Source organism: Oncorhynchus nerka, linkage group LG4, assembly GCF_034236695.1.
Source record: "Oncorhynchus nerka isolate Pitt River linkage group LG4, Oner_Uvic_2.0, whole genome shotgun sequence".
Lineage (NCBI taxonomy): Eukaryota > Metazoa > Chordata > Actinopteri > Salmoniformes > Salmonidae > Oncorhynchus > Oncorhynchus nerka.
Window position 1 is genome coordinate 51,599,877 of NC_088399.1, and position 14,147 is coordinate 51,614,023.

At 43.7% G+C, this 14,147-nt stretch overlaps 1 protein-coding gene across 1 annotated transcript; it reads left to right on the forward strand.

The window, feature by feature from the left end:
* Positions 1-963: 963 nt before the first annotated feature.
* Positions 964-12,575, forward strand: LOC115127516 (procollagen galactosyltransferase 2-like). The gene is made up of 12 exons (XM_029657135.2): positions 964-1,363; positions 1,998-2,108; positions 2,875-2,992; positions 3,245-3,379; positions 3,506-3,710; positions 3,893-4,012; positions 4,150-4,226; positions 4,396-4,502; positions 4,664-4,796; positions 7,332-7,459; positions 7,748-7,954; positions 10,692-12,575. Exons 1-12 carry the CDS (start codon positions 1,161-1,163, stop codon positions 10,921-10,923), a joined length of 1,776 nt encoding a protein of 591 aa, XP_029512995.2. The 5' UTR covers positions 964-1,160; the 3' UTR covers positions 10,924-12,575.
* Positions 12,576-14,147: the final 1,572 nt, after the last annotated feature.

The window sequence follows — 14,147 nt, forward strand, 5'->3', positions numbered from 1 at the left end:
AACTCTTGAGGTGGAGTAACTCTGCAAGATCACGGTCGAACCAGGGGCTGAACCTGTTTTTAATTCTCATTTTCTTTAAGGGGGTGTGTTTGTTAACAATACCACTGAAAATATATTTTTTAAAGAAGGTCCAAGCGCCTTCAACAGAGGGGATCAAGCTGATTCTATACCAATATACAGAGGCCAGTTCGTGAAGGAAGGCTTGCTCATTAAAGTTTTTTAGCAAGTGTCTATGACATATCAGGACAGGTTGTTTCACTGTGAAGCTATTACGAACACAGGCTGTAAAACAATGATGAGTAAGGCCATTGCAGAAAACACCATAAGGTAATATATATTATAAAAACCTCAACATGATACTGTCATTCAAATGGTCAGAATTGGTTAAATAAGGTTATGCATGCCAAATAAGAGCAGGCAATGTTATCGTGTCAGGCGAAATGTATAGCTATCAAAAGTTTTACCATTGCAACATTTGATGTAGGCTACAATGACATTCACCATGGGAGTGCTTAGAGTTCACAGGTGGCGATGCCTCATCGCGATTGTTACAAATAGTGGGGAATAACCAATGTCATTGAGTGTCATCACTATCTTTCCTTTGCCTTACCTCAAACCGTCACGATTACCAACTGAGAAACTTTTATGAGTTGATTTTACTCCTGATTCAGAGTTTGTCTGAGCAGTGTCTTAAACATCACCCTAAAACCTACTCTGAGCTGGGAGTTGTTGTTGTCTGAAAACAGGACCTTTTATCTAGCCTAGTTCACCCATATTTTATTTTTGCAAAAAAAAAAGTAGTGTGTATTTCCAGTAGTTTGCTAACGTTACACTTGTACATAGCAACAAAAATATGAACTACTGAAAACCCTACTTAGATGTGAATTAAATGCAACTACCACTATGCCACTAGTTAAATTACTAGCTAGTTGCACTACGTGTGTAGTTCCTCGCCAACATTTCTGACAGATTTAGGTGCGGAAGCTGTAGAAATGTAATTTAAAACCTTTCGCCGACACACGTCGGATTTGGGCACGGAAAGAGCCTCATCTGCTGCATTTTAAGGGGAGGGTTAAACATTTAGGAGAAAGACATTTTTTAAAATTTACTGCTGACGCGGGCTGGGAGCTGGAGCAGCCGACTGGGCTGTGAACTCCACCATGTTTCTTTGGGTTTTAGTTTTAGTGGCCTTCGTTTCTAGAACAGAATGTTATTTTTCGGAGGAAAAATATCAAGAAGAGTCGAAAATTCAGCCGCCAACGATTATTATTGCGATCATTGCTCGGAACGCGGCGCACTCTTTGCCATACTACCTCGGGGCGTTGGAGAGGCAGAACTATCCCAAAAACCGCATCTCTGTATGGTAAGTGGCAGCCATCCCGCCAGCGCTGTTTCCCTGGACGCTATTTGTTCGAATGTATCAAACTCGCCGGCGATCAAAGGTCAATCGCATTTAGTTTAGATTAAAAATAACACCCCTCTTCTCCCCAGTCCCCACAATCCCTTTAGAACCCTCGATCGTCACCCGACATATAAAATAATGAGTGCTGCTGTAGGCTACTCCAACTTTGTTTTCCAAGTTAGTCTCTAATGCAGAGTTTATGAAAGTTAAATTGTAGGCTAGGCCGACTGTTGCACTGCATTACACAATTATATGATTTTCATTATAATAGCCTATACTTTACACTACTGTCTGCATGTTACTGTATGCTTTGCACATATGACATTTCCATGTGATTCCACTGTAGCCCTAAAGGGATTTCCTCTTGTGCATATTATGTTTTTCATACGGAAATCTTTATGCATATTCATGATCAACTCCTCATTAGGGCAAACGATGTGCGTGGCTTTTCTCGATTGCATGTGTAATGTTACCACATCGGTTTATCCGATTTGCAGTGTCTGATTCCTAGTTGTGTGGTGCTTGTATGCAAACCAAGTGGTCACGTTATACACTGTATAAGTGCCAGACAGTGTCTTTATTCCCATGTCTGCAGGGCAGCAACAGATCACAACGCTGACAACACTACAGCTGTTCTGAAAGAATGGTTGACCGTCATGCAGAAGTTCTATCACTATGTGGAGTGGAGGCCCATGGAGCATCCTACGTAAGCTCCGTTTCTGTTCAGCATTCTCTTATATTTTCCCCGAAAGTCTGTGAGATTGGAGACCTATAGAGCGTCCATCCTTCATGAGTTCTGTTCAGCATTATCATGAGTTCAACATTGTCATCCAAAAAGGGCATGTTGTTGATAGTTGTGCGCCTCCCAGAACCCAAGGGCTTAAAAGCATCTGGTCAACATCAGCCCCTGCTTTGTTGTAAAGCCTTACTAGCACACACAGAGTAATATTTAAAACATGCTGTTTAAGGAATGTAACTTTAAAAAAGGATGAAAAGAAAAGAGAGCTTCAAAAACAATGTTAGGTGGTTACAGAGTATACTGATACACAGTGCTACCTGACCTCAGTGGACTTCTAATTGAATCTCTCTAAGTACACTATATATACACACACACATCCACCAACTCCATACTAATGCCCATTATTTTGGAATGAGATGTTCGAAGAGCACATACATATCATACATATCATGTAGTTGGTACCTCAAAGCCATGCAGGCGGGGGTAGTGGGTGCCCCCCCCCCCCCCACCCCCATTTTTACTCTGCTGCTTATCTGTTTATTATCTATGCATTGTCACTTTACCTCTACCTACATGTACATATTACCTCGACCAACCTGTGCACCTACAAATTGACTCATTGGCTTGTAAGTAAGCATTTCAGTGTAAGGTTGTATTCGGTGCAAATTTGTTTTGATACTGTAGCACGTGTGCGCATGTGATTGATTGTGTGTGTCTTGTTTGGCCTGTGCAGGTCCTACCCAGGAGAGATGGGGCCTAAATACTGGAGCAACGGCAGATATGAATACCTGATGAAACTCAAACAGGCTGCTCTCAACTTCGCCAAGCAACGCTGGGCTGACTACATACTGGTACAGTCCCAAATCTCTACTCTGTCCACTGACTAGAAGTTCTAGGTTTATCGCATTAGCTTATCCACTGCCTAGAAGTTGAAATCAAGGGTTGTTGGGGTAAATTCTATTTCAATTCGGGAAGTAAACTAAAATTGCAAATCTCCTCCATTGGTTTTCAATAACCCTGGCTCTCTATCGAGATCATCTCGGACTCTTTACTCGAACCTAAACACTCGCAGGAAACACACACTCTCTCTCATACTCCTTCAGTATGCAGACACGGACAACATCTTGACCAACCCAGAGACCCTCAACCTCCTGATAGCAGAGAACAAGTCTGTGGTCGCCCCCATGTTGGACTCCCAGGGAGCTTACTCTAACTACTGGTGCGGCATCACTCCACAGGTACGAGTGCGTGTGCGCGCTTGGGTATGTGTCTGGTTACACATGCCCGTGTGAAAATTACACGTGTATAATATTGCACACTGGGTTTTGTTTGAATGACAGATTGATCTGTGTGTCTGTACTCAGGGTTACTACCGGCGTACGGCTGAGTATTTCCCCACCAGACACCGCCATCGGCTGGGCTGCTACCCGGTGCCCATGGTCCACTCTACCTTCCTGCTGGACATGAGGAAGACGGGCATGAAGAAGCTGGCCTTCCACCCTCCTCACCAGGACTACTCCTGGCCCTTCGATGACATCATCGTCTTCGCCTTCTCTTGTCGCGTCTCAGGTAGGGGCCTACAGTGCAGAATGTACAGTAAAGCACGCACACTTTCTCTCGCTCGAGTAACATATAAATCGCAAACGTCGGCGAGTTCAAAGTAAGAGGCCAGATGGTTATATTCACGTGTTGCTGGTACTCCCGTGTCGACGTTAGCTGTTTTGATGACCGAGTTGACTGTGCGATTCCAGAGGTGCAGATGTACCTGTGCAACAAGGTGAGGTATGGATACCTGAACGTCCCAGCCAAGCCTCACCACACCATAGAGGACGACAGCATCAACTTCAGCCACCTCATCCTGGACGCCATGAGTAAGAAACTTTATTTCATATTCTACAGTGATTTGAGTGTAGGTGCTATATTCTGTATGTTTATTATGGTCTATAACTAACAGTGAAAGATCTGTAATACCTTTATAGTATTAATAACAGCTCTGTTCTCCTTCTAGTTGACGGACCCTCCATGGCCCCCTCCAAATATGTCAGCCTCTTCCCCAAACGGAGAGACCTCATGGGCTTTGATGAGGTGACAGAGCCCAGGGGCGCCCAAACCTCTCAAGGACTAGAATAGAGCAAATAAGTAGAACTGGTTTGGGGGGGAAACTGCTGTAGACGAATGGTGTTCTACTCGCTCACTCAATCTATGGATCATTGTGTCTTAGTTGACCTCTGACCCCGACTCTCCATTAATGTAGGTGTACCTGATCAACCTGCGTCGGCGTCAGGACCGTAGGGACAGGATGCTGTACTCTCTCAACGAGCTGGAGATCGACGTCAAAGTGGTGGACGCCATAGACGGAGGGTGAGAAATTAGCCTGATAATCCAGGCTGAATCATTTTAAACAGAGCTGAATTCAGTCTGATTTTCAGGCTGTGTGAGGACGAAAAGCTTGGCAGAGCTATAGCACTGAGGGACATGTACTTACAAGAGAAAGACGGACACTGTATGCGTATGTCTTACAGAGCGCTGAACAGCAGTGATATAAAGATCCTTGGAGTGGACATACTACCTGGTTACTATGACCCGTTCTCTCGCCGTACCCTGACCAAAGGAGAGGTGGGATGCTTCCTCAGCCACTATTACATCTGGAAGGAGGTGAGGATCAGACACAAATATACATCCACAACAAGAAACCAAAAATTGTTGCTCAAACAGAACGGGGAACTAACAAACAGTCACTAACAACAACCAAAATAAAACAGGTGGGGTTCAAGGAGGGCTTCTCAAAGACACTCATGGGGGTGTCCATTTCACAAAATGGTCAACTTAAATGCGTTGCTACCTAAATGTTAATTGTTGGTCTCTCATACAAGACAAAACAGTCACTTATTTATATACATATACACACTACAGTCCAAAAGTTTGGGGTCACTTAGAAATGTCCTTGTCTTTGAAAGAAAATCACATTTTTTTGTCCATTAAAATAACATGAAATTGATCAGAAATACAGTGTAGACATTGTTAATGTTGTAAATGACTATTGTAGCTGGAAATGGCAGATTCTTTATGGAATATCTACATAGGCGTACAGAGGCCCATTATCAGCAACCATCACACCTGTGTTCCAATGGCACGTTGTGTTAGCTAATCCAAGTTTATCCTTTTAAAAGGCGAATTGATCATTAGAAAACCCTTTTGCAATTATGTTAGTACAGCTGAATTTTTTTTCTTATTTAAAGAAGCAATAGAACTGGCCTTCTTTAGACAAGTTGAGTATCTGGAGCATCAGCATTTGTGGGTTTGATTACAGGCTCAAAATGGCCAAAAACAAATAACTTTCTTCTGAAACTCATCAGTCTATTCTTGTTTTGAGAAATGAAGGCTATTCCATGTGAGAAATTGCCAAGAAACTGAAGATCTCGTACAACGCTGTATACTACTCCCTTCACAGAACAGTGCAAACTGGCGCTAACCAGAATAGAAAGAGGAGTGAGAGGCCCCGGTGCACAAGTGAGCAAGAGGACAAGTACATTAGAGTGTCTAGTTTGAGAAACAGATGCCTCACAAGTCCTCAACTGGCAGCTTCATTAAATAGTACCTGCAAAACACACTACGAACTCTCCAGGGTACTTTTCTGATAACCCATCAGGTTCCTCTTCTTTGGGTTCCTTACAAACGACAGGATTTAGCTCAAATTCCCTCAAGCCAAATCGTTGCCCAAAATGAACGAGACCTACTTCACCGGTAGGCTAGATCTCACTTGAGTTCCACATTATACAAAGGAACTTCCATGCACCCCATCTCCACACCTTAAACTACCAAGTTGCTGAAGTTTCAGACAAAGGCGAAACACCCTCCAATATTAAGGATTGGGCTGCCCCAGTGTCTCGCGGTATTTCTTGAACTGTTTGAGTAGTAGGAGTGTCTTTTAAATCCTTGACCTCTTGAGAACCACACCACTGGTCAAAAAGACATGCTTGTTGCCTTGCGAAATTCAACATGGCTTTGTGATTCTGTCTTTTTTGTTATTTACGGAACTGTCGTCTCTATGCCTCTAGGACCAACTTGTAAGCCCGGAGGATAGAAGCTTGTAATCTGAACTCTGGTCAAGAGGGGAAGCGGCGTACACGTTCTTTTTTTCAGCATTTCCCACAAGAACACTTTGGGAGGAGCACTGACCAAATATCTCACGGCCATTTTAGGGACGTGTCGAGTCCTCTCAAATAGAGGAAAATATACGTCCACCTCCTTTTCGTTGGAAGGCGGTACAAGCCGCCTGTTCTGACCCAAATCAAACTCTGACGGTACAGGATGGGCCTGTCTTGATTCTGAGTACTTCCATCTCTTTTTGTCATGCTTCCATCTCTTTTAATCGAATGGCATGTTCACGTTCCTGTTCTAGTCTGGGTGCACATTCTCTCTTCCTTTCCTTGTGCTAAAGTTCCAATTTCTGTTGCTCCCGTTTTGCCTTGAGTTCCACCTCTCAGTTGCCCGTCTACAGGGTGTCCTCTACCACCCGTAGAAACCCTTTTCATCATCCTCCCTCTCCAGGATTTCCTCCTCCACCAAAGCTGTATTGATTTAACTCTGACTACTAGCTTTTGAATCTGCATGTGCCACTTTGATGTCATTATTCTTTGTTTGCATTGATGAGCAGATTCGTCTTCGGAAATGTATCTACCAACTCCCAAGTAAGGTTTTCCACAAATTCTTCCAACTTAAATTCCATGGCGTTACATTTTTAATTTTTTATTAACCTGTGTGCTTATGCAACTTTCTAACTGATTTCACCAATCTTATAACCCCTCTGAGTGGTTGTCAGTGACACAAACTCTACCAAAAAGTGTATTTTGAACATTAAAATATCTGGCTACAGTAGAGCTTCAGAATAGGTGATTAGAGCGACTGCTATACACATGGGAAACAAGATCCCGGAGGAACACACACACACACACACACACAACAGACCTGGGGGTTATGTTAGCAGCAGCTTAATTGACTTGTTCAGTGAAGCAAAAATGCTTCTCTGGTCTGTTTAGAGCTTTTCTTAACTACTAGTTATCACCCATTCTCATCCATCTCTGTCCCTCTCTGCTCTCATCTCCCCCTTCCTTTCTCCCCCTCTCTCCCCACCCTTCTCTCACCCTTCCATCTCTTCTCCCCTCCATCTCCTCCTCCCTCCCCTCTCAGATGGTAGACCAGCAGATGGATAAGGCTCTGATCTTCGAGGACGACGTGCGTTTCCAGGCCAACTTCAAGAGGCGCGTGCTCCGTCTGATGGAGGAGGTGGAGATGGTGGAACTGGACTGGGACATCATGTGAGTCAGTGTCACAGTCACCCAGGCGACAGCCGCCCACCCACGTTGTCATGGAGACGGAGAGGAAAGGGCCGAGCTGCCCTGGAGTCATTTCGTACGATGAGCTAAACTCGGTTGAGAGGGGGGCGTTAATTGTTACATCTAATGTAATAATTGCATATTAAGTTGATTGTTTCTTTTGTTATTACGCAAGTGGAATAAAGAATAGTCCCGTTCCACAGCAGTTACTACACTAGCAATACGTCATCCTCTGCCTGACCTGCCTCTCTCTCCGTCCTCTGTCCGTAGTTACCTGGGCCGTAAGCAGGTGACGCCGGGTGACAAGGAGGAGGTGGTGGAGAACGTGAGGAACCTGGTGGTAGCAGACTATTCCTACTGGACCCTGTCCTACGCCATCTCTCTCCAGGGGGCCCAGAAGCTGCTCAACGCCGAACCCCTCTCCAAGATGCTGCCCGTCGACGAGTTCCTGCCCATCATGTACGATAAACACATCAAGTAAGTATAATTTGACATTTCTTTATTTCGTCATTTCTTTAGCCGTTCGCAAGTCCTCCTTCAGTCAATGAGACCAAAAAACACCAAGTAAGTGGAACTGAAACCTGAAGAATTGTGTTAAGTACACCCAAGATAATTGCCCGACTTTAGCTCAAAGGGATTACAGTCTTGTGGATTGCGGAAGACCTGGGTTCAAAACCCAGTCAGTGAGCGAGCCAGTGTCACAAGTATCTAACCTGTCTTTGATGAATGCCAGCTCCAAGAGTCCAATACTAGGGTGAGTTTCCTGAAAGTTTTGTATCACTAAGAGCATCCTTCATCCATTGCCAACAATGGACATACAAGGATCATGCTACAAAGCTGTAACTCTGCTTTGTGCCGCTCAATATTGCAGTGCATCATGAGAGGTAAACAATGTCCTGTTGAGGCAGGAAATATGCAGACAGACAGACAGACAGATTGAAAGTAAGTTTACATTGTAATTCTTCTGACAGCCAACTCTCTGATCCGCCCATAACCTTTGGACTTTATAACATAGCTGCGGAAAGTAGGGGTGCTGAATCCGAATACATTTTAAGTATTATTATTTAAAAATATTTTCTTTAGAAGAGAAATGTTTTTATTCACAAAGTAGTGCACTGGGCCTTCTCTAGTCCTGTATTAGTGGACCGATATAGGCATCTGTAGCGCGGGCAAATTATAGCAGTCTGTAGCCCCCCCTCCTCCTCCATCTATCTACATGGATCAGTCCAAAATTACTTTTTAACTCTGTCATGGAAATAAATGTATTTCCTGTTACCAAGGCATTTACGGTTTCTATGTCTTCCGTTTTCTATGTGGACCAATTTATCAGTGAATTCTGAATATCTATCCAAGGATTGTTCCATAAGGTTGTGTTTTTAGGGAGTGATATTGATTTCTTGTACAATACATTTCATTTTCTTCCATATTGCCACAATTTATTCAACTTCATGACCTCTTCTTATCCCCAATTTCGTGATATCCAATTGCGATCTTGTCTCATCGCTGCAACTACCCAAATTTGCTGGATAGAGGCGCTTCGTTTAACACCATTCCGCTTAACCTGGAAGTCAGCCGCACCAATGTGTCGGAGGAAACACAATTCAACTGACGACCGCAGTCACCCCGCAAGCGCCCGGCCCGCCACAAGGAGTCGCTAGAGTGCGACGCCTCAAGCCCTGCGATGCGGCGACTTAGACCGCTGCGCCACTCAGGAGGCGTTATAAATGTTGTTAATGTGCCACAATTTATTACATTTCATGACTCCTTTCTATGCGCACCAAAAGTACGATGTGCTTTACTGATTTTCCCTGTGAATGCCTAACACTGTAAGATCATATTTTATAAGTTAGCTAGTCAAATAGAACGAGCTTTCAAAGGATGCCCACCTGACCCAGATTGCGATTTATAATGGGCCGTTTTTGGATTGCGTACACAACAACAGCAAGCGTGCTTGCTCTAGTTCCTCAAAAGTTAAAAGACTCTTCTTTCAATCATTAAAGCGCGCTGAAATTACGTAGGAACTGTGCACACTTTGGAGAGGTGTGTGTGTGTGGCCACTTGGAGACGCCAGTTAATCCTCTTACTCAAACCCTTGTCATTTCTTTGTTTTAGGTTGCGCCTACCCCACCTTTTCCGGGAATATTCTTATCATGTCACTGAATGTATGCGGTGAAAAGTACAGTCAAGCCCAATGTTTGGCTTCAGTCTTGTCAGGTCAACTGTTTTGTCCTCAGCTTTGGTTTAGTTTTCCAATAATCTCCAAACGGTTCCTTTTCAATTGCTGCCATGCTTATGCATATGATTTTCACACTTCTTCTGAAGAAACATTTCAGTTTAGCCCTCTCCATATAGGCCAATTCCCACATGTAGCGCATTCTCATTTTAGTTCAATCAAAAAGCGCTGCTTTGTTCATGTGAGTGTCTCCAGGCTTTCTGCAGACTGACTTGGCTTGTCGTAGCATTCCAGTTTCATGTGGTCATCTCTCTCTCTCTCTCTCTCTCTCGCTCTAGCTCTCGCTCTCGCTCTCACTCTGGCTGCTAGACCAAGTTAATAAAGCCCAGAGCCTTGGGAGAAGGCTGTTGGAATGCTTCGGTGTCCTTTTAAGACTGCCTTAGTGTTCCGTCATGCGTGGAAACCTGGCCAGCTGCCATAACTCCCTATTCCCTGCTCCACCTTTCCCCTCTTCCCATTCTCCTTTTTCCCCTCAGTGGTTCTTCTGATTTGATAAGCTTGACTTGTCCTGAAAAGAATTCACTAGAACCACATGGCGTTGAATCTGGGCATTCTGACACACTGACTCATTTCTTCCAAAGACAGTTGTCATTCCTACAGAAGCCTGATATATCCCCGGTACTTGTGTTATAATAACCTTGTTTCCACAAAATGTTGAGCGTGTTCTCACATGCTTGTATTAATCTCTCGGAATGTTCTTTTGTCATTTTTAGAGGTCACATTCAAAACTCTTGTTTAGAGTAGCAGTGAATTGTGGCCAACAATAGGCTTCTATACTAAACAAAGTATGCCCCGTGATCTTGTAATCTGGACAGTACTCTCAACCATGTAACTGCTAGTTTTCTAGTGGGATTTTACATTTCTCTACGTGTCAATCATTGTCTATAGCCTGTGATCGCTGGCAACTCTCTCAATTAGAGGTTTTAATATGTTAATATTGCCATCTGACCTGATATCTAATCTCCCTCTTCTGTTCCACAGTGAGGACTACAAGTCTCACTTCGCAAACCGTAACCTGCAGGCGTTCTCTACGCGCCCCCTACTGGTACAACCAGCCCACTACGCTGGGGACCCCGAGTGGGTGAGCGACACGGAGACCTCCACGCTGTGGGACGACGACAACGTGCGAACAGACTGGAGGGGTTCCCACAAAACCCTGAAGGGGGCACCTCAATCCGACATGCTGCAGGCGACGTATAAGGATGAGCTCTAGTTGAACCATATTAGTGCCTGATTCACACTGTCGGGCCAACTCAAACCGCACTGGGCTGACTTGGGATGTTGTCTTTTCACGCTGTTCTTTTCCAGCACGGTTCCAGAAACTAAAGTAGCCAGCACAGATTGGATCGGTTTGGCTCCGTAGTGTGAAAAGTGTAATGGGTTCCTGGTTATAAGTGTCACTGCTGACAGAGAGGAAGATCTCTGCTATTCACAAGTGCCTTCATTTCTGACTGTATATTTCTATTTCGCCATTTTGTACTGGGTATGTCTGTCCGTAGTCACTGGGAATGACTGGATATACATACAGTGGTGACGCCGGCTGAGGCTCCAGAGACTTGGTCTGCTCACATCAAGTGACCCCAGATCTGTTTTCAAAGTGTTTGTGTGTGGCTTTGTCTGTGTACGGATGCTGACGTTTAAAAAAACATTTTTTGACTCATGAACGTTGTCCTTGGCTGTCCATCTGTGCATCCACTGAACATTCCAGGGTCTGGACTCACCTCACTGTACACTTAGTTCCCGGGGGTCGGCCGACAGAAACGACCGGAGGGGGAGCCCATTCTCTTTTATATCACATTCCACTCTTATTCATCAGTGTATTGTGAGAACAGTCTTAAAAGGTTTTCTTTACTTTAGCAAAGTAACTACACACAAGTTGAACTGCGAGCCCTCACACAAGGTAAGGATCCTGTAGCTGGCAGTGTGACTGATCTACGACAGGAGCAGTGTCTCTCTCTCTCTCTCTCTCTATGCCTGACCTCGTGGTAGAGTCTCTCACTAAAGCAGACAGAAGTCAACAGACCAGAGAGAAGCCGGGCCAACTTAGGTGTTGTTAATGGTGCCAATTGCTACAGCGATCGTGTTACAGTCTGACTGAGCTCATTGGTGTCGGTTTGTGTTGGTGTTTTATAAATGCATATAAGTTCCATTATTTGTACAATTCTTATATACAGTTTTCCTAATGAATTTTTTTGCATTATATTGTGATTTTTTAATGCACAATATTAAACCCAAGTGCAATGTCTTAAGGGTAGTGAAATGCATGTACACTCAGTGTACAAAACATTAGGAACACTTAGTATTGAGTTGCACTTTCCCCCCTTTTGCCCTCAGAACAGACTCAATTTGTCAGTGTTAGGGTCCACAAGATGCCGAAAGCGTTCCACAGGGATTCTGGCCCATGTTGACTCCAATACTTCCCACAGTTGTGTCAAGTGGGGTGGACCATTCTTGATATACACCGGCAACTGTTACGCGTAATAAAAAAAACAGCAGTGTTGCAGTTCTTGACAGATTCAAACCGGTACACCTGGCACCTACTACCATACCCTGTTCAAAGGCACTTAAATCTTTTGTCTTGCCCAATTGTCTCAAGACTTAAAAATGTGTCTTTAACCTGTCTGTCCTCCCCTTCATCTACAATGATTGAAGTGGACTTAACAAGTGACATCAATAAGGGATCATAGCTTTCACCTGGTCAGTCTGTCATAGAAAATGTTTTGTTCACTCAGTGTTTATGTCAAGCAAAAGTAGCACATTTGGCAGGAGCCTTGCTTGTGCCAAAAGTGTTAAAAATGGATGTGACAATTATGTAACTTAATTGTTTATACATTAATAAAAATCTACATCATTTTGTTTATTATGCGTTGATATAAATGTACTCTTTAATTTTGAAGATATATTATGTGCTGACATGAAAGCACCACAAGAGGGCATACCCCTTTAACCAATCAACATGTTGGCCATTAAAAAAAAGAATGTTTAAAATATTGATTTAATCTGTTACTTATTAAAACTTTGCTGTGCAGTGATGGTATTCTGTAAACCTTGACTGGAATTTTGAAAAGGGAAATTCTCTTTTTCCCTTTGTAGGAAGTGTCATTTTTAGGGAAGTGTAGCAACTCTGAAACAAGAGTCTTCTACTCACACCCAACTTGGGCAGGAGCTGGAAAAAAATAAATATATATATATATTTTTTTAATGTCCACTCACTTTTTGCTGTTTCCACAAGAGCTAGCTCTCTCTCTCTCTCTCAAACACTAACCACGCTGTGGAACAAGTTTGTCTATCCATCCATGTCACAATATTAACCCCCCCCCCTCTCTAGGTAACAAGACTTGCCTAAGCTGAGCAGAGATGGTTCTGAAATAGGCGGGTACATTCCATTCCTTCCCAGACATTCCTGGGACTCCCCTCACGCATGCATGGTAACCTATATGCCAGGGTTCACTGAACTGCACACATGCATAGTAACCTTTTAGTTAGGGACAACTGCATATGATTCTGTGAACTCGATGACCTAATTTCTCCAGTGCCGATAGTCGGCAGAAGGTCCCGGAATAACATCTTCAAACGAAATCCGTCATCAGAACGTTCTATAATTGAATAGAAAATAACTGTAGCTCAAAGACCTTATTTTCAAGAACTGTTCTACAGGAGGAACTTGATTGAAACTGTTCTGAGTGTTCCCCGGGGGGTGTGGCCAATACCTACCAGTTTAGGTGTGCGTGGGAATGTGTGTGCATATGGGCATAGTACGTATGTGCACGTGTGTTATTTCATGCGCGTGTGTGTTTATTCATGTGCATGTGGTTTGTGCTTACGTGTGTTCATGCACACAGCGCGTGTGTTTCTTCAAGTGTGTGCACGTGGCACAGTTTCCCACAACCTCCTCTCGTCATGCACCCTCGTCTCTATGCTGTATCTTACGTATCTTGCTTGTGTGTGTGTGTGTGTGTGTGTGTGCGGCACAGTTTCTATGTTGCAGCCAGTTCAGAGCTGCGAGTTTACTGCTTTGCACTGCTCCTTCATATCTGGCTAGAGGCTGTCTGGACTGGAGAGAACCCGCTTCCAGGGGTGGGGACATCACCAAGCTCTCCAATTGGTTCTGAGGGGAAGGCAGGGTTCCGCGAGGTCACAGAAATATGCGGCGGCATGAGGCAACTTTCTCCTTATATGATCACTGCAGAAAAACAATGCCAAAGCATAATGGTACTGTAGTATAGGTGATCCACATACCTTTGGAGGTTGTGATTGTAGGTGTGATCCGTACCATATATTTATATACTTTTATATAATACACCTGCATTTTTACAGTCAGGTCCATAATCATTGGCACCCTCGATATATATGCTAAATAATATAAATACTGAGCTATATTGTATGCTCAAAAAAATTGGGAAATTATATTTTATACTAATACAATTGCTCAGAGAA

Excerpts from the sequence above, each read along its gene's own strand:
- LOC115127516 (XM_029657135.2), top strand. The coding sequence starts at position 1,161 with ATGTTTCTTTGGGTTTTAGTTTTAGTGGCCTTCGTTTCTAGAACAGAA. Across the intron at positions 4,013-4,149 it reads CCTCATCCTGGACGCCATGA|TTGACGGACCCTCCATGGCC; the intron begins GTAAGAAACTTT and ends TTCTCCTTCTAG. Across the intron at positions 4,227-4,395 it reads ACCTCATGGGCTTTGATGAG|GTGTACCTGATCAACCTGCG; the intron begins GTGACAGAGCCC and ends CCATTAATGTAG.